The 20,067-nt window shown below is 43.8% G+C and overlaps 1 protein-coding gene across 2 annotated transcripts in view; it reads left to right on the forward strand.

The window, feature by feature from the left end:
* Positions 1-20,067, forward strand: part of NCAPG2 (non-SMC condensin II complex subunit G2) — a 64,202-nt gene that overhangs the window by 40,926 nt on the left and 3,209 nt on the right. For both annotated transcript variants that reach the window (XM_040643747.1, XM_040643748.1), the window contains exons 18-28: positions 563-633; positions 1,837-1,990; positions 2,700-2,873; positions 4,265-4,381; positions 4,469-4,609; positions 5,052-5,151; positions 9,710-9,897; positions 11,110-11,250; positions 14,082-14,185; positions 15,020-15,120; positions 16,248-16,347. In XM_040643747.1, the coding sequence (XP_040499681.1) occupies positions 563-633; positions 1,837-1,990; positions 2,700-2,873; positions 4,265-4,381; positions 4,469-4,609; positions 5,052-5,151; positions 9,710-9,897; positions 11,110-11,250; positions 14,082-14,185; positions 15,020-15,120; positions 16,248-16,347 (1,391 nt within the window). The remainder of the gene's footprint in view (positions 1-562; positions 634-1,836; positions 1,991-2,699; positions 2,874-4,264; positions 4,382-4,468; positions 4,610-5,051; positions 5,152-9,709; positions 9,898-11,109; positions 11,251-14,081; positions 14,186-15,019; positions 15,121-16,247; positions 16,348-20,067) is intronic.

Raw genomic sequence — 20,067 nt, forward strand, 5'->3', positions numbered from 1 at the left:
TTTTAAAGATTTTATTTATTTATTCGACAGAGATAGAGACAGCCAGCGAGACAGGGAACACAAGCAGGGGGAGTGGGAGAGGAAGAAGCAGGCTCATGGCAGAAGAGCCTGATGTGGGGCTCGATCCCAGATCGCCAGGAGCCGAAGGCAGACGCTTAACCGCTGTGCCACCCAGGCGCCCCCAGAGTTAATTTTTTTCCCCCTTTAATCAGTATTGTTTTTGAAATAGAAGTCCATGCCTTGAAAGCAAAGAATTTGTCTATTCTCCTTACTGGTGTATCCCCCGGGATCTAGGTTGGCAATTCGTACACAGTAGGTATTTAATAAATATTTGCACAAATTAATACATCACACGAAGTGGTAAAAATGTCATTTAAGACTTTAAAACTGTTTCTCAAATACGAGGCTTACCAGCAGGTTTAAATTTCCCATTGAACACTGAAAGGGGTCTCTAGTTCCTACTGAGCAGCTCTGAGGATAGGTTATTAGGAAGTTATGTGGATAGCCTTTCAAAATGTCATTGCGTTTAAATACCCTTTTCCCCCCCTTTTTATGCTTTTAGGATGATCGCTGCAAGATCCCTTTATTTATGCTCATGTCCTTTATGCCAGCCTCTGCTGTGCCTGCATTCAGGTATCCTCTGTCTCTCGGGAGGGTCGTGAATGGGAACCCTGCTATCGTTGTGCTTAGTTATTAATGTGACGTTCAGCAGACTCTCATGCTTCAGCTTTAAGTTCACGGTGGTGGTGGGAAAGCAGCAGGATGCAGTTTCCAGTGGGCTCTAGAGTTGCTAAGGAATATAGGAAGAGCCTACGTGGAACTGAAGCTGTCCACTTTAAAGTCTGGGGGGTGTTTTTCAAGTCCAGCATGAAGGGGCTTCGGAGTCATGCTGCTTTGTGTGCTTGGCACGTGGCTGTCTGGGTTGAGCTGTGTTGAGGGTGCAGAGTGCGAGTGGGCTTGGAGCATGGTGTGGAAGAAGGAGTGTGAAAAGCTAGTGGTTTTCTGTCAGTTACACCTGAAGACAACATTGTGGAGACAGTGGGTTGGATAAGATATATTATCGAAATTGTACCTGTTTTTCTTTACTTTTATAAAGGCAGCTACTAGAAAATTTAAAATGACCTAAGTAGCTTAGTTTTGTGGCTCATGTTGTATTTTTTACAACATGGTGTTGTTCTAGAGTGTTGGTTATTATCTCAGTAGAAATGATTCATTTTTATTCATATTTATGAAAAAATGAATGTTTTGATGCTAAGCAAAAATTATTCCCCAAAAAACCAGGAATCTTTGCTATAGAGTCTCATGGAGATGACAGAGAAAAGAAAAGCGGGGGGTTTTGTGGAACTGGCACGTCTTTGGTAACTTAATACTCATATCGGACTGCCTTGACTTCAGTGTTCTTCAAGCTGTGTTCAGATTCGGTGTTTTGTGTTGGAACTTATTCTGTGTAGTAATTGTGGGAAACTATATTTATTCCTGCAGTGGAGAATGTCCAGCAGTTCCTACGATAAAAGGGCCTTATGTACCCTCAGTTTTTGGCTTCCTAATTTTTTTTCACCTTTTTTTTTTTTTTTAAGATTTTATTTATTTATTTGACAGAGATAGAGACAGCCAGCGAGAGAGGGAACACAAGCAGGGGGAGTGGGAGAGGAAGAAGCAGGCTCATAGCAGAGGAGCCTGATGTGGGGCTCGATCCCATAACACCGGGATCACGCCCTGAGCCGAAGGCAGACGCTTAACCACTGTGCCACCCAGGCGCCCCTTTTTTTCACCTTTTTGAGAAGTGGGAAACTGTTACTGAAATGTTAGATCTGATTTTATATTTGACATTTTCAGCTGCGGTGTGATTTCCACATTAAGAAACCAAGAGGAGGGAGCAGCAGACAAGCGTTATTGTACTTTGTTGGACTGTCTCTGCTCCTGGGGACAAGTGGGACACATTCTGGAACTCATCTGTGACTGGCTGCCAGAAGAACAGCCCCAGAGCAAGGTATATTTCTGTCATGTTTCTTTAAAATTGCTGAATGAAGATACGTGTGTATTAGAAATCATATGCTTTCCTGAGAACATGTGGGTTTTTTTTTTAAGATTGTATTTATTTATTTGTCAGAGAGAGAGAGCATAAGCAGGAGGAGCAGCAGGTGGAGGGAGAAGCAGGCTCCCCGCTGAGCAAGGAGCTTCATGTGGACCTCGATCCCAGGACCCTGGGATCATGCTTAACCGACTGAACCACCCAGGCATCCCTGTTTTATTATTTTTTTTAAGATCTTATTTATTCATTTGAGAGACAGAGAGTGAATGAGTGGGGTGAGGAGCAGAGGGAGAAGCATACCCCTCTTGGAGCAGTGAGCCCGATGCGGGGCTTGATCCAGGACTCTGAGATCATGACCTGAGCCAAAGGCAGACACTTAACTGACTGAGCCAGCTAGGCGGCCCAGAACATGAGTGTTTTTTGTTTTTTGTTTTTTAAAGATTTTTTAAATTTATTTGACAGAGACAGACAGCCAGCGAGAGAGGGAACACAGGCAGGGGGAGTGGGAGAGGAAGAAGCAGGCTTCCAGCAGAGGAGCCTGATGCGGGGCTCGATCCCAGAACGCCGGGATCACGCCCTGAGCGGAAGGCAGATGCTTAACGACTGAGCCACCCAGGGGCCCCAGAACATGTGTTTTAACTGTCAGTTCATTGGTCTGTTCTTTCAGAGTAACTCAGCATCTAAACGGAAGGTGCAGATCCATGACCCACGCCCAGTAAAACCTGAATTGGCCCTGGTTTACATAGAGTATTTGCTGACCCACCCAAAGAATCGACAGTGCCTGCTCTCTGCTCCGCAGAAGAAACTTAACCACCTTTTGAAAGCACTTGAAATGTCAAAGGTAACTTTACAGAACAGATACGGACATTATGAAAGTTGAGTGAGTCCATGTAATTAGTACGAGTGACAAAATAAGATCTAAATTTTTCATATTTAGAGTATAAAATTTTTCTGGCTGAAAAGGAGCTGAGAGTTATCTAACCCATTCCTTCAATTTGCAGACAAGAACAGGACACCCAGGTGAATAACTGGCGGGGCAAAAGGGGAGCCAGGTTACAGTTTTCGGGCCCGTGGATAGCCTTCTTTCTCCGAACACACCAGTCTGTAGGAAGACTTCTTCCTACACTTCTCTTCGTGTATTCCTCAGGCAGTGATACGGGAATACTAGCTTCTCCTCACAGTCCTTGGCAAGCTTTTCTAGGAATCTTGGAGGGTGTTTCCTCTGAATTCAGCATTTCCTTCTTCCTTACTGGCTCTCTGGCCATCTCCTCCAGGGCCAGCCCTCAGAGATAGCCTCTGTGACTGCTGCTGAGTTTGGTCATGCCAAAGGCAGAGCCTCCAGTGCTTAGCACCAGCATCAGATGGGGAAGGGGAGGGAAAGGTCTGAAGGAGGAGAAGGAGGTGCACAACCTTCCAGGGGAGGAAATGGGCCAGGGCTGGTGGCGGGGCGTGGGTAGGAAGTGCTGGGATTTTGTCCATGGGCTAAGCTGTGCACTGGCTGTGCTGCTCTCCAAAGTAGGGCTCTCTGGGGTTCTGGGAAAGATGGGTGGGTGCATTCTCCTTCAGGCTTTGCTAGTGGAGGCACAGATCATATCCCTACCTACTAATGCTGGTGGGACCTCCTGCCTCTCCACGTGACAACCAAACGTTTCCCAACGCTAAGGCACTCCTCCTTTTAGGATACACGGTGAGGGAGCTGTGGGCAAGCTGAGGCTCTGGCCCTGCCTAGGTGGTGAGAGCATCATTCTCGTTCTCATTCTTGTTCTCAGGAGGACTGCCCTTCTTTCTCTTTCCTTTGTTGGTCTCTGCTTATAGCCCCCTGCCTGGGAGCAGGTCACAGTTTGCCCCAGGGGCAAATGCTTTGTGTGGTTGACCTGACAGTTTCTTGAGCAGTGACTGTTAGGAGTTTTTATCTTGTCCTTTAGAAGGGAGGATCTGCTCCTGAAACCAATATTGCGCTATGTGTTACCTAACTAGAATTTAAATAAAAATTCAAAACAAAACTATCTAAATTAAGTAAATGAAGAACATAGAAGGGAGGATCTGTTGGGGGAAGAGGAAGGGAAAACTACATTTCTCAGACAGTTTTGTTGTGTTATTAAATCACCTCCACTGTTCAGGTGTTACCCTCCAGTGTCGCTGTTTGTCAGGTTCCTCAGATAGTCCTCACCGTACATGGTGTGCTGGTGACATAGTAGTTGGAACATGGCCACAGATTTTTTTATTTTGCAGGCGGATCTGGAATCAATTTTGCAGTTGCCAGGTGGGAAACCTCACAACTTTAATGAGGCGATGGCCCTGCGAGCCTTCAGCCTCCACTGCCGGCTGAGTATTCATCTTCAGCACCAGGTGGGTCTGTCCCTGGCTGTGCGACCGAATAGAAGCACGTTGGCAAAGCTGGTTCCATTACTAATGTGTCTCTCTGTTGTTGGACAGTTCTGCTCAGAAGGGAAAGTTTACCTGTCCATTTTGGAAGACACTGGGTTTTGGTTAGAAAACAAAGTTCTGTCTTTTATCCAAGATCAAGAAGAAGAATATCTGAAGCTTCATAGGGTTGTTTATCAGCAAATCATCCAGGTTAGAAGTCTGACAACATGCAAACCTTCTCTTCACCCAGTTTGTGATGTGCTCCCAGATTTTATTTCCTGTTTTAAAGTTGTAACTTTGGACCGTCGTGTTGCTCTTCTTCAGTATGGCGTCATTTCAACATCCAGAGTTTGTGTTTTCCCAAAACGTAAACCGCATAGTTTTTATGGCATTTTACACCTTCATGTAATAGGTTTTCACTAATGTTCGTGGGATGACATAAAATGGGCTTCCAGATTTCTTATGGGGAAAAAAATGAGAACTAATGTATCTTTTTGGAAATTCCTTTGTAAAACATCTTTATAAACATTTGCTTTAGGAGATAATTAGTAGTGCAATCAGATATTAGAAGCTTTACCAGGCTGGATTTATTTTCCTTTTTTGGCTCTCAGTTTCTTGGTAAATCACACCAGCACATCTGTGTCTCTTACAGACCTACCTGACGGTATGTAAGGATGTTGTGATGGTTGGCCTTGGTGATTGTAAGTTTCAGATACAACTTTTACAATGGAGTCTCCGAATCATGCAAACAGGTATACTTCTTTCATCAAAAGACTCTTTTAGTGGGGCGCCTGGTGGCTCAGTCTTTAAGCGTCTGCCTTCGGGTCAGGGCATGATCCTAGGGTCCTGGGATCGAGCCCCACATTGGGCTCCACGCTCTGCTGAGAGCCTGCTTCTTCCTCTCCCACTCCCCCTGCCTGTGTTCCCTCTCTTGCTGGCTCTCTCTCTCTCTCTGTCAAATAAATAAAATCTTAAAAAAAAAAAAAAGACTCTTTTAGAGCAATTAATAATCAAACCAGTCCCTCTCACCCTCCCTCCCTTTGCTGATTGGGACTCTTGCTTTCAGGTGACAGATATGTAACAAACTAGCTCATACCAAAAAAGGAATTTATAGGCGGATGCAGCTAGGAAGTTCAAAGGTGTTTCTGGTGTCAGATGTGCCTGAGTCCAGAGCTTCTTTCACGGATTCCCCCAGTGGTTTCCTGGTTGTCAGGTGACTTTGCCGTGTGGTGGGCTAGTGCAGTGGCAGCCCCGAGCCTCTCTGCTCACCTCATGGGGAGTGTAAGTCGGGTTGTTTCATGCCCCCGTCAGGAGCGCTGGGAAGTTGCTGTCCCCCCAAGGACAGGGTGACAGTGGAACCTGCAGTAACTAATACCTTGGGTCTGTGCTTGCTGCATACTAGGCACTGTGTTAAATGTGTGGAGTGAGTGAGCGAGAGGTCGGCCTCCTTCCAGGTGGTCTGGGTGGAACTGGGCTGTGTGATTACCTGAGTGGCCTGACCAGAGGCCCCAGGGCCAGATTCTCACAGCCCCATCACATGATGGCGTGAAGAGTGGGGCAGTGAGGCGGGCTTTCTCCCCTGCCTCTCATCATAGTTTGGCTGGGGAGAGTACTGCTGGCTTAGGACCCCCACCCCTCCTCGCCCACCATCCCCTGGGTATAGAACTGTTTCTGAACTGCTCTCACTGTATATCCTGACACTACATCTGGGTGTTTCTGGGATCTATATTAGAAACCCGAAAATTCAATATTTAAATTTCTTTAAGCCTATATATCTGCCAGAAGACATTGAAAATAACTATGATTTGTAGATTCACATTAAGATTTGGACATAGAGTCAGTGAGTCCCAGTTAAGTTTGCAGTGAGTCCCTGGTGACATTAAATGTTGTCATGCAGGCCGACTTGGGGGTCTGCCGGTGGGGTCGGTGCTTGGGTGCCAGCCACTCTGCTCTGCCGTTTCAAGTCTGTGTTTCTTGAAATTAACCTGTACTATAAGCAACACTGTGTATGAGTTGTTTTAAATGCCCACAGGTAAAGACTGAACGTTAACTAGAATAAATACTATTTGTTTCAAAATCTGGCTTTTCTTTGTAGAATCCTTTATTACTTTTACTTTCTGTTGCAAAAACATTTTTAACCTAAGTTTAATCTTTGAAACAATGAAAAATGATTTGTATTTTTTAAAACTTCATTTAGCATTTAGGAATTATTTTCTCCTAAGGACTGACTCTACTTTTAGTATTTGTAAAACTTATACTTCCAAGGAGTTAACCAGAATTTTAGATGTGTGATGTTGCTAGTTTCATTACATAGAAGTATCTGTTCCCCAAAAATAAGGCCGTAAGCAGCTGACTTTACCTGACCCAAACTGAAATGATCTTTGCATTTATACATTCCAACAGTTAGAGGCTCCAGGGGAGAATCAGCTGTGGCCATCCTTTGGAACCCTGTCACAAATAGGATTATACTTAGCAACTTAGCGAGATATACCCAGAGTCTGTTGTTCACGGGGCTTTTTGCTCTACTTGAAAGAGTTCTGATAAAACTTCTTGATTCTAAAACCAATCACATTTATGTTATTAATATTATAATACGGCATCTCCACGCTGAAGGCCATATTCTAGAGGAGGGGTCCTTGAGTAGAGCTGAGTCCCTACACACAACCCAAATGTAGAAATCTAAGCTCGTACAAGTGCAGGTGTTTCAGCTATAATGCAGTATGTACGTTTTGAAAAACCACCATGTGTTCTGCAAAATCAGGGACCACACGGTAACAGGGCCTGTGGAAAAAGACAGTCTGGGGCAGGTGGTTAAGACAGTGCTGTGTGCCGGAGCACTAGGAGGTGGTCATCCTCCAGAAAGTAATCAGCCCATTTAAAAAGGGAGGTTACATTTCTAGCAAATAAAGAGTAAGTACAGTAAACCTTGGGGTTTGTCTTAATTGAAAGGTGGATGGGCCTCTGGCATTGAGCCTGGGGGAGCTGGGCCAGAGGGACTTGCAGGGAGGAAAACATGGCAAGCTGAGCCAGAGCCAGAGGAGGACGGGGTCCCTGGAACCCCATGCTGCGCTGCTTCCCTGTAGCTGCTGCCGTGGGCTGGGGTAGTGAGCTGCTGCTTGTTTGCAGATGCCGTCCCTGGCAGACTGACGCCACTCCCAACAGTTGCTTTGGACCGATTCCCTCTAGAGAAGCAGGGTCTTCCAAAGTCAGGGTCGTCTGTTCTGTGTAGTTGTGAATTCTGGCTTATCTTTAGTAATGTGTTGTATTTTACTTAACCACCGTCTATCTATATTTGGTTATAAGGCACATACTGCTTGAATACAATGAAATAGCTTTGAATTAAGGTTTTTAGCTTTTTCGAGTTTTGTCAGTAATTAAAGATACCAGCTAAGTGTGTGGTTCCCCCATGCACTGTGACCTTGAGGATGGATGAAAAAGGGCAGCGCTCTTGTTTGCTGGGCCTTTCGTCTTCAGCACATGGGCCTCCTCTGAGCTGTCCGTACTTCGATTTCAGAGCCTAGCATTCTTTACTGCCTGTTCTACTGAAGTGACTTGCCTGTGTGGAGAGTGTGTGCCCCTCTGCCTTTTAAATAAAAGACATTCATTTGTTGAAAGTTCTATTATTTTTGCAGTGATTTTAGAAACTTTGTTGATTCTGGTAGTGCCATAGACCTTTTGAGGGGTAAACTCGACTGGGACATGACCAGTTATTTTACTTACTTTAGCAGGTAAATTTGGGTTTGCGGTTAGTTTCTTATCTCTGTCTCAAGCAGAGCTTACTGTATCTTATTAATTTGTTTTATAAACTGAGGTTCTTTGCATGCTATGCCCAGGTCCATCTCCTGTGTAAGGTCATATGATTCCTTTATAAGGTCAAAGAGGTCATACCTCTGTGTCATCTAGATAATAGTCTATTAATGGGGAACATTATTTCTGTGTTTTCCCATATGACAAGTTTTAAAAATATATACATTTTTATAGTTTATATATGTGTTTATGTAGTATATTGTTTGTGTGTTTATGTAGTGTATATTTTTAAACGTATACAAGAAAGAATCATTCAGCATGGCTCCTGCCCAGGGAGAGCATGCTGTCTAAATGGGGAGGCACTCACAGCACACAGACCTCAAAAAGGTGGTCAGTGAGTGTCAGGCAGCGTTAGGGTCCAGAGAGAAGTAAGAAACAGTGAGGATGCTTGAGAAGCTTCCTGAAGGGTAAGACCCCTTGCTGTGGGTTTTGTTTGTTTTTGTTTGTTTGTTTTGTTTTAAGATTTATTTATTTATTTGAGGGAGAGAACATGTGAGGGGTGGGGGAGGGGGGAGGGGGAGGGGCACAGAGAGAGAATCCCAAGTAGTCTCCACACCCCCAGTGTGGAGCCCAGTGTGGGGCTTGATCTTACAATAATGAGATCATGACCTGAGTGGAAATTAAAAGTCGGATCCTTAAGCGGCTGAGCCACCCAGGCACCACACACACACCCTCCGCCAGCTCTATTCTTATAACTCAACTTAAAATCAAGGTAGGATAGAAACTGAAATGAAAATTCAAGATCTCTAGGATGGACTGTAGGATTAGGCTCACATATGGAAAATGCTTTGCCAAGTTATTATTTTTTAAAAAGATTTTATTTATTCATTTGAGATAGAAAGATACGCAGAGCATGAGCAGGGGGAGAGGCAGAGGGAGAAGCAGACTCCCTTCTGAGCCAGGAGCCCAACACGGGCCTCAATCCCAGGACCTGGAGATCATCACCTGAGCTGAAGGCAGATGCTTAACCATCTGAGCCACTGAGGCGCCCCAACACTTTACCATTAATGCAGTACAGTAAAGGAAGTGATTCAGAAGAGAAAGACAACGATAAACTACAAAATGTTAGAAATTTAGCAGAGTTGGCCTGGGACATTTGTAAATCATTTTTTGAAAGCTCTTGGGTCATCCTCAGACTTGTGACGGGAGAACTGGTGTTAAAGTTGCCATTATGTGAGAAAATGAGACATGTTCTCTAATCCACATGTTTGAGGGGCCGCATTGTCCACATGTGTGGTGAGCCCAGTTCTTAGTGATCAAGTTAAATATACTGCTACTGTTGTTGAAGGTGTTGGTGTTATATTTAGAAGGAGCAAGTTTTAAATTTTTATTTATTTATTTTTAAATTTATTTGTGTTAAAATTTAGATTATTCTGATCAATCTGGTATTGGCTTGCCAGTAGTAATTTCTTTCCAGTTACCATAATACACATGTGTGAAAAATGTAATAATTTCAGCTAAATTTTATGGTTAGATAACTGATTTTTCTAATATTCTTTCTAGTGAAGGGCTTCTTTTATGTGTCATTACTTCTTGGCATTCTGAAAGAGATAACTGGAAGTTCCTTGATGCAGAAACCAGACTCAGACGAAGAAGTTGCAACACTGTTTGATATGGTCCAGAAAGTATTTCAGAAACTGTTGGAATGTATGGCACGGAGCTTCAGGAAGCAACCAGAAGAAGGCCTACGGGTACTGACGCGTTTCCAGGATGGGCTGTCAGTCGTTAGACAGACAGTGCTCACCCAGCAGACAAGGGTGCATGGGGATGCGTCACCTCACACACAGGCTCAGCTAGCACTCGCTTGTGCCGTTGGGCTGTTGGGTGGGGGCACTTCTGTATGGGGGATAATTACAGGTGCTGTCCTTGAAGTGGTGCTTGCTGATCATCTTCAGAGCGTGGCGCAGGCAGAGAGGTGGTGCTGTCTGCACCTGGGGCAAGAAGGCCAAGAACCCACCTTTGACCCTTAGTCTTGGAACAGGTTTTATTGAGCCCAGGTCAACAGGCCAGCAGCAAGAGTCTTCTGCCTGGCAGGACAGGAAACATAATTGATTACAACCAGCTTGTGAATGCCCAATTGTTATTTCATAGAATTTTCCAACTAAAATATACTTTTGAGAATGCTGATTTTGATTATTTGCAGATGACAAGGGGAGATAATAATTTCCATCCTAGGCTACTCTCTCACCACATGTTAACTTCCCCCTCATTGGGAGTGAGAGTCACAGAGCCAGAGGGGCCGTGGTTCCCTTGTTGATAAAAGCTCCTGTGAAGTGGGATTTCTGAGTGGCCAGTTCATGTGGGAAATACTGACCCATGTGCCACATTTGCTTTACTTCTAAAATCATACTGTCATCAGAGGGGGCCATGCTTTTTTTCCTCAGCAGTGGTTTAAAAAATGCAAATTAGCTATTTTTTTTAAGATGAAGCTTTAAAAAATGCTTAAGTGGGAGGATGTTTATGAAACATTGAAGACTCAATTTTTTTCTGTTCTTAGTGATAGAAGGTGATTGGAGGTTGTTGGCCATGTTTGCCCTAGCTTGTCAGTTCATCTTTGAGTTAATTTGAAATGTTTCTGTTTTTGATGAGTCAGTTCAAGTGTATGATAATTCAGTTTGTACCAGAATCTTTTATTTTCTTACCAAATCTTTTACCATTGGCTGTGCAACTTCTTTCAAAACACATGGCTTCTTGGTCTTCTTTTATTGTCAGTGGTATTTCTTCATCTTTTCTTTATTTATAGTATTGGGACTTCTCTTCTTGGGGGTTTGGGAAGGATTGGGCGTCGGTAAAGGGCAAACAAGATCGGGATTCCTGAAACCCTGGGGAGGACAGTCGGGATACTTCTCCTGCAAAGTGCCTTTTATATTAACCACTAAAAAATGACGTGTGTTTTTTTGTAGCTTCTTTATTCAGTTCAGAGTTCTCTTCATGAATTTATAATGACTGTTCAGTCTTGGCACGTGGACACGCCCGTCCACCGGGGGGTGCTCTCAACTGTGATTGCTGCATCTGTGGTGGAGATAAGTCACCAGCTACGAAAGGTGAGGTCTGTTCGTCCGGGAACCACCATGTCTGCTTTTGACTGTACAACACGCTCTTCTCTACTGGTAGCACATTGTCATGTTTTCCCAAGTGTTTTTTAAGAACTCAGAGTTTAGTAGGTGTCCTGCTTGGCCAGCCACGGCCCCCCACAGTTCATAGCTGGCTGGTGACTCAAGTCATGTGACTACTGGGGAATTTTGTTAAGGATGTTGCCCTTTTGATTAAGACCCAGCAAGTCCTTCCATCGTGAACTTTTTTTTTCCTTCCTGCATTTTAGATATCTACGTGAGTTGATATATTTCTTAAGACTCGCTCTCCTGACAAGGCGAAAGCAGCCGTGGTCAGTGGGGAGCGGGATGCAGGATGGCGCTGGCAGTGCTGTTCGGGGTAGTTCGCGTCTGACAGCCTTGCTGGAGTATAGGCCTTACGTTTCTTTTTCATGTCTAAGCGTAGAAAATTTGAACTTCTGATACCAGGTTAAACGGATAACTTATTCATTCTTACTCGGTATAGGACTGGCTGTTCTCCTAGCAGTGGCATAGTTTTAACAATTAGCCTACTTGTGTAAAGATCAACATCACCAGGATGGTAATTCAGGCCAAACAGAAACTTGTTTCTCCAGTGAGATCCTTGAGGCATTGAGGGAAGAGGCACTCCAGAGTAGTGACTTAAGAGATAGAAAGGTGTGATAGATTTTCTTAGTATGAAAAGAGGCAGTCTGACAGTCAGTGGCATTGTGTAATATAAATTCTGTACCTTAAGACCATGAAGAACAGCCAAGTAAATTCCTAAAACATTAATAGAATTTAAGGCCCTCCTTAAAGCTTAAAGCTTGGTTTAGGAAACTAGTAACGAGATTACACATGGAATAAGAGCTAGAATTTATTTACTCCATTGAGCTTTATAGCTAACCACTGTACATAAATCAGCTAGTGGCCTGTGGGGCAACCCTGACTCACCGTCTGTTTTTGTAAAGGAACTTGTGTTTAAGCACAGCCACACCCACCATTTACGTATTTTCTGTGGCTGAGTAGCCCTGACAGACTGTTCTGCCCACAAAGCTGGTGTATTTTACTACTTTATAGAACATATTTGCCGACCTGTCTTCTGTCTCCTCACTGATTTGTCTGCTTGTTCCATGAATGCAAGTGCGGCACACTGGTGGCCTTGTCTCTTTCCGTTGGTTCCCATGGATGTAGGAGTTTGTGGTCAGGTGCATACACACTCAGGACTGCTGTGTCTTTTTGATGCATTGGCTGTCTGATAGTTCAAGAGACGGCTTTTACTTTCAACGTGTTTTTCTATGTGTTCAAAGTGTTTTTTTATAATTACCACATGGGCAGGCCTTTTTTGGGGGGGGGTCTAGTCTTATAATCTCTGCCTTTTACTTGGGGTGCTTAGCCCATTTGATTTTAATGAAATCATTGATATGTTTGGATTTAATTTGACCATTTTGATGTTTGTTTTCTATTAGTCCGCTTACTTTTCTTCTTTTCCTGCCGTTTCTTGATGAATCAGGTGTTTGTCCTGTTCCATTTTATCTTCTCTGTTGACTTTATTCTGTCCTTTGTGTAATTGCTGTAGTGGTTTCTCTGGAGATTTTAGTGCGCGTATCTAACTCATCAGTCTCCCTGAGAAGCTACGGTGTGTCTGTGCGTCGTGAGAGTCGTAAGAACGTTCTTCCGAGTAGCATTCTCCTACTCCGTGCCGTTGTTCTGTATCTGACTGCTATAAAAGATTTTATTTATTCATTTGAGAGAGAGTGTGAGCAGGAGGGAGGGGGAGAGAGAATCTGAAGCAGACTCCGCACTGAGTGCAGAGCCCGACGTGGGTCTACGACCCCGAGATCATGACCTGAGCCGAAACCAAGAGTGGGACACTTCACTGACTGAGCCACCCAGTCGCCCCAAGATACATTTTTATTTTGACCAGTCAATAATCATTTGTCTATATCAGAAATGCATCATAACATTTAAGGTGTAAAGCATTTTAATGAGAAGCAGAGCTATTTCAAACATAATGATGATTGGACTTCAATATCCAAATTAGTGTTGTGAACCCTCCAGAGGGCATATGGGAAGGCTGTTTAGAAGTACTGTACAGTTACACCTGAGTTGAGTCCCCTGATGGCTGAGAAGTAGGCGAGAGACAGTGTGGGATGTATGAAGGTGGGACGGAGTGGGGAGGAGATGGGGGGTGGGATCAGGAAACAAAGACATACCCCCCCCCGGCCCCCACCCCTTCCAGAGCAGGGTCCTGGATTTAGATTTTCCAAGGAGCCATTTGCATGTGGCGTTCATTTGCCACTAATGGATGACTCTAAACTTGTAAGGTTGGTGATGAGGGGCATAGATCCAGGTGGAGCCCCTGACATGGGTCCAGACCAATGTTACTGCACTGTGGGAGGTTCTCCAGAGGACACTGGCAGTGCTGGGGAGGGGGCACCTCTGGGATCTGCTGGGTGGAGGTCAAGGACGCTGCTCAGCACCCAGTGGTACAGCAAGGAATTGTTCGGTCCAGGATGTCGGTCATGCTGAGACTGAGAAAACCTGTTCCTGGGTGTTAAGAATAGCCAGTTAGCCTTGCATAAAAACCCATTATTTACAGAAAGTGCTACCGCATTAAAGGGTGTCTGACAAAAGATTTGTTGAGTGTGTGTATCTTTTCACTTCTACAATAATAGATTAATTGTAATTATTGTAGACATTTCAGCAGTTAATAAAACCTATTCTTTTGAGTTTCTGGTTGAAAACCCATAGCAGTATAAAATGAGTTATTAGCCCTATCTCAGTCTCAATTTAGAAATTACTGATTTGGAACTTCTTTTTAGGTTTCTAATGTAGAAGAGCTCACCACCCCCGAGGTTCTTTCAGACCTCCCACCATTTTCAAGGTGTTTAATAGGAATAATAATGAAGTCTCTGGATGTGATCAGGTAACCGTGTTCTCTTTACTGTCTTGAGATTCTCCTTGTGACTGGAAGCTCTCAGTAAATTTTGCTGTATTCCTTCAGCTCTCAAAATTTCTCAAAGGTGCTTTTTTTTTCATGAGAAAAATGTTTCGTAGAGTTTTCTCTCGTCAGCAATTAAAAATATTTGCATTATTTTAAAATTTTGTATTATACTTCCACAAAGAGAAACTGTAACTTTCTTTCAAATACATCCATCCGAAAAGTCCCCAGTTGTGCTTATCATAACTAAAATTCAGCTAGAGGGAAACATTTAAAATGTCACTGTGTAGTAAAATACTTCCTATTAAGTATGCTCTGAGCACCTGCCTGGGTTCAATGCCAGGTGGTCTCTTGGGGCACGCTGCTGTCCCTGTGTCACTCGGCTGAAGCCCGGGGTTTATTGTGGCACGCACAGGACTGGTGGAGTGCGCAGCAAAGCGTTCGCGTCGTCGGATACCGGAGGGATGGCAGCAGTACATAGAGTCAATGAAAACGTTAAAGCATCATATTTAGCAGCCATGAGTTATTTTTCAGTGATACTGAATTTTTTGTGTGTGCATTGTGGGTATACACAGTAGTTTTTCTCAATTACCAGAACGTCCCTCTTCTCTTTCTAGCAACATCTGATGCTAATATCTTGCCTGTGCTGCGATTTGGCATGCTTATAGTGGAAAGTATGAGAGCAGTTTAATCAGGTTCCACTACCTGAAAGCCAGAATTCATGGTGGTTGAGGAATCATGGTTAGCTTAGTCTCTCTATAAAGTATTAGGATATATACTGTAGAATAATTCCAGATGTTTATTAACTTTTTCTTGCAGGTCATTTTTAGATGAATTAAAGGCGTGTGTTACTTCTGATGATATTGAAGGCATTGTGTGTCTCACAGCTGTTATGCACATTATTTTGGTTATGAATAAAGGTTGGTTAAACTTTCTCTCCTACTGTCTGGGATATTGCTGGATGTGATCTCATACAGAAGTGTTACGGGATGTTTGGGAACTCAGTTCCATGTTTCCATGTCCCCTGCCACTCAGGCTCCCCCAGCTCTTGCAGCACACGCCGTCTGCTGGGCTCCCTCTGCCCAGCTGACCCTGCACTAGCCTGGAAACCAGTCCTGTCCACTTTTCACCTTCCCCCACTAGATCTATTACGTGTCCCTCTCTGTGCTTCAGAATTGAATTTCTATTGATTTGTCATGTGTTACCTGTGCTTAAAAATCTAAATTTATTTTTGCTAATGATGGTGTGTTTTTGATGTTAATACTTAATGTATCTTCTTTTCTACTTAAGCCTTATACTTGTGTGTTCTGACTATCCCAGCCAGTTGAAGTAGTACCGGAAAAATGAAGATACCTATAAAAGGCTCACCTCAGTATAAAATGCAGTAATGTCCCTGCATACTACTGTTAACCTTTCTATTTTTTACTCAGGTTTACTAATGTTGAAATCATTTTCTAAGATGTATTATAGAGAAAGAGTGCTCCTATTGAAACAAGCTCTCCCCATAAGCCCTAATGCATGGCGCATCTACGGGTTTAGGATAATAATTTGTGACTATTGTTACCCACGCTGGACATCAGAAAAGACTTCTCTAAGGGACTGTCACCTGAGTTGTGGTCTGGAGAATGAGGGGACATTCCCCACGTGAAAGAGTGAGGGTGGGAGGTAGGGTGCTAATGGGCACCTAGTACTTAACAGGTACTTAAATTTGTGCCACACGATGATGACACTGAGGCATTGTGGTTGTTATGTGTGATGGAGGTATAGGTCAGGATCGGGTCTCTGATAGCACAGACATAACGGGTCATACCCACTGGAGCTGTCCCTCAGAGCTAATGAGGTGCTTCCAAAAATGTCTGCTTGATCTTCTCACATCCCTGTCAGGGGACGATTACCTTTGCACAGGTCAATGGCTAGATTAACTCGAAGGGTGGGGAGGCTCCGTCTTATTGAACTTGTGCCCACATTGATCGCAGAGTATGCTTGCTCTAACACTGCAGTGGCATGTTAAAATCTTTTCTCTGTCTTTACTGGAACTTTCCCCTAGGTAAGCAGAGGAGTTCAAAAGTGAAGGATGTTGCAGCCACTGTTCACAGAAAACTAAAGACATTCATGGAAATCACTCTGGATGAGGACAGCACGGAGAGGTAAAGCGCTAGATGTGCTCCAGATGGACTTTTCTGAGAGCTGTGGGTTCTCCGTGGGTACATCTTAGAGCCTGTTCTCATTGCTGCTACTTACAGCCAGGCAGTGAGAAAACAGGCTTGTAAGCACAGAAACATCTCTGTTGGAAAACCCCTTGAGCATATGTTTAATTTACTCCCTAATTTGTTTTCAAAAACAAAAACAAAATTGTCATCTGGTAAATTCAACTCCAGAAAAGTAAAGGCATACAAACTTATTTTATATGCTTTTAAAACTAGACAGATTATTTTGGGTGGTTTGCTATGTTTTTGAAACCATAGGCTTCAAATTTCTAAGACATAATTGCCCAGTCCCCAGGCATCCACAATGAGGATGAGAAAGTTTCCTCCAGACTTTTGAGGAAATATTGGTCGTTTCTTGCTTCCTGGGTGGTTCGTTGCTGCCACGGGGACTGCTCTGAGGAAGGTGTTCACTGGGCTCCCCCGGCCGACTGCCTTTGTTGTTAGGTTTGGCGTCTGACATGCTGTGCAACTTCCTGTAGACTCTGTTATTATCTGTGTTTGATTTTCAGATCAACCTCAAAAGCAGTGTTTTTCTTGCTGTTTTGTGAACTTCATAAGGTTAAGTGTTACAGAGCTCTGAACTAGGTAATAGTTTTATGTACGCCTAGGAAAGAAGCCACTTTTCTTAGCTACTTTCTCCTTTGCAGAAAGGCTTCAAAAACCTTAAATTGCTCCTTCATGAATAGAGACTGTTTTATCTCTTTCTTCCCTGTGTACCTTTCCTTTCCTTTGCTCACTGCATTAGCTGGGACTTGCAGTGCGGTTTGATGAGGGGGGCACCCTTGCCTTGTTCCTGATCTTAGTGGGGAAACTTCTGGTTTCTCACTGTTAAGTAGACATGAGCTGCCGATATCTTGTGGATGTCCCTCATCACGTTGAGGAAGTTCCCTTCCATTCCTAGTTTACAGAGACTTTTTATCATAAGTGGGTGTTGGATTTAGTCAGATGCTTTTTCTGCATCTACTGATGTGATCATATGCTGTTTCTTCTTGAGTCTGTTGGTGTGATGGATTACACTAAGTGGTTTTTGAATGTTGAACCAGACTTGCACACCTGGAATAAATCCCAGTTGGTCATGGTAAATATTTTATACACTATTGTTATTATGTGCAGTCGATTGATGGTGCTGTTGAGTTCAACTGTGTTCTTAATGATTTTCTGCCTACTGGATCTGTGCATTTCTGATAAGAGGGGTTTTGCTTCATCTTTTCTGATCCTGATATTAGGTGCATATGAATTTAGAACTCCTATATCTTCTTGATGAATTGACCATTTTATTTTTAGGAAGGGTCTCTCTTTATTTCTATTAATGCTTTACTTAGAAAGTCTATTTTGTCTGGTATTAAGACAACTGTACCAGCCTCCTTTAGCAAGTGTTTCCTGAGTGTTTGTGGCATTCCAGTCAGAAGACAGAAACCACACAATGACGAGGACAGGAAAATCTCAATGTCAATAATTCTTATCAGGGTGTTGGTGTAAACGGATTATCGGCTAGTGAGGGTTAAAACAAACTCCAAAGTAGAGAGGAAAGGCAGATGCGAGGAGCAACTCTGCTCCTAGGGAGAATGTACACCCCAGAGCTGAGACTGTCCCATAGATGGAAAAGTCCTGTGGCCTTCTGATGGGACTCACTGGGCATCCAGTCTCCATGGGACAGGGGAGATGCCGGCGAGCTGCTGGAAGCAAAGCTGGAGCCCTCTGCCAATGCTGTGAGCTTCCGTGTGCTGTTCCAGTGAGGTAGCTGCTGGCTGGACAGCTGCCCGGGGGGGCCCGATAGGGGCAGCGGCCTGAGGTGCCGCTTTTACTGTCAGGGTCTCCTGGAGAAGGCTGGGCCTTGTGGGAACCTGGCACCACAAAGCCTGTGGTCTCTACAGTGGCCAGAATGGGGAAGAGAAAGCCCCCAAAGACCAGGGCATTGACTCGAGCACTAGAGTAGGTAGGGGTTTGCATGACCTTGGTTGAGAGCAAAGGGAATGGGTTCAATTATATACTTCATCCTAAAAAGTATTGAATATTTACCAGGCGGTTTTAATAAAGTTGGTTTGCAACTGTATATTTGAAGGAGAAACCCAAAAGTCTCTTAGGTTTTATGAGCTTGTTTATTTCTAGACACTTACAGGGAAGAGGGAAATGATCTTCTGAGTTGGAGGAAATGAGGAGTGTTTGTATTTCAGAAAACACATGGCAGTGTAAATATTTTTACCAGGCACATCAGAATTACAACCTATATAAATGGTAAGTTATTTTCATAGGATATAGCAACCTCAGAAGTCCAAGCATTTTTTAAAAAGATTTTATTTATTTGTTCATTTAGGGAGTGTGAGCTGGGGGAGGGGCAGAGGACAGGGAGAATCTTGAGCAGACTTCATGCCCAGCCAGGAGCCCAAGTGGGGCTTGATCCCATGACCCTGAGATCATGACCTGAGCTGCAGTCAGGAGTCGGACAGAGCCACCCAGGTGCCCCAGAAGTCCAAGCGTCTTACAAGATTTCTTTGTTCTTAGAAATAACCTTTGCAAGGATAAGTTTTTTGAGTGTAGAGTGGTATGTATGTACTATGTATGTATTATGTATGTACTATTGTGAAGATGTAAGGGAACAGGGACATTTGCTCCATCTTAGAAATTTCTTTTATTCCCACTTGCACCGAGTTTTAAGGTGAGTACTGGAATCACGTTAGTTATATTGAGAGAAAAAAAAGGCCTCAGAAGTTCAAAACTGGGGGCCCCTGGGTGGCGAGGTCAGTTAAGCATCCTACTCTTGGTTTCAGCTCAGGTCACTATCTCAGAGTCGTGAGATCGAGCCCCATGTTGGGCTCTGTGCTGGTATTAATAGCTGATACACAGATGGCAAAAAGAGTTCTTCCCTTTAAGGAGGAAACATCTTAAGAAAATAGGACTTGGGTGCCTGGGTGGCTCAGCCGGTGAAGTGTCTGCCTTCAGCTCAGGTCATGATCCCAGGGTCCTGGGATTGAAGCCTACATTGGGCTCCCTGCTCAGCAGGGAGACTGCTTCTCCCTCTCCCTCTGCCTGCCGTTCTCCCTGCTTGTTCTCTCTCCCTCTGTCTGTCTGACAAATAAATAAAATCTTTAAAAAAAAAGGGAAAGAAAATGGGACTGGACCATGAAACTTGGGCTCTGTAAATATGCAAGAAACACACTGTAGAAAACCAGTGTCTAAAACAAAATCAATCTAATGGAAAATAGACAAGATTTAAGACTAAATTCGAAAATATTACTGATTTGATGTTGGGGTAGAGGCATTAAGGCGCAAGTTACCATCTTTAAGACTCTGGGAACCCTTTGGTCCAGTTAATATTTTAGGCAATGGGGCATTAATTCAGAAGCAAATGTTTTTTGTTCTTTGTTTTTTTTTTAAGATTTTTGTTGTTGTTGTTGTTTATTTGAGAGAGAGAGACAGACAGCCAGAGAGAGAGGGAACACAAGCGGGGGAGTGGGCGAGGAAGAAGCAGGCTCCCAGCAGAGGAGCCTGATGCGGGGCTCGATCCCATAACGCCAGGATCACACCCTGAGCCGAAGGCAGACGCTTAACGACTGAGCCACCCAGGCGCCCCAGAAGCAAATGTTTTTTAAGGAATACACTACTTTTCTCTCTAGCAGTGTCAGTATTTTGTTAACTGGTCTGTTGGGTGTTAAATAAAAA

The sequence above is a fragment of the Ursus maritimus genome, unplaced genomic scaffold (genome assembly GCF_017311325.1).
Source record: "Ursus maritimus isolate PB19 unplaced genomic scaffold, ASM1731132v1 scaffold_3, whole genome shotgun sequence".
Lineage (NCBI taxonomy): Eukaryota > Metazoa > Chordata > Mammalia > Carnivora > Ursidae > Ursus > Ursus maritimus.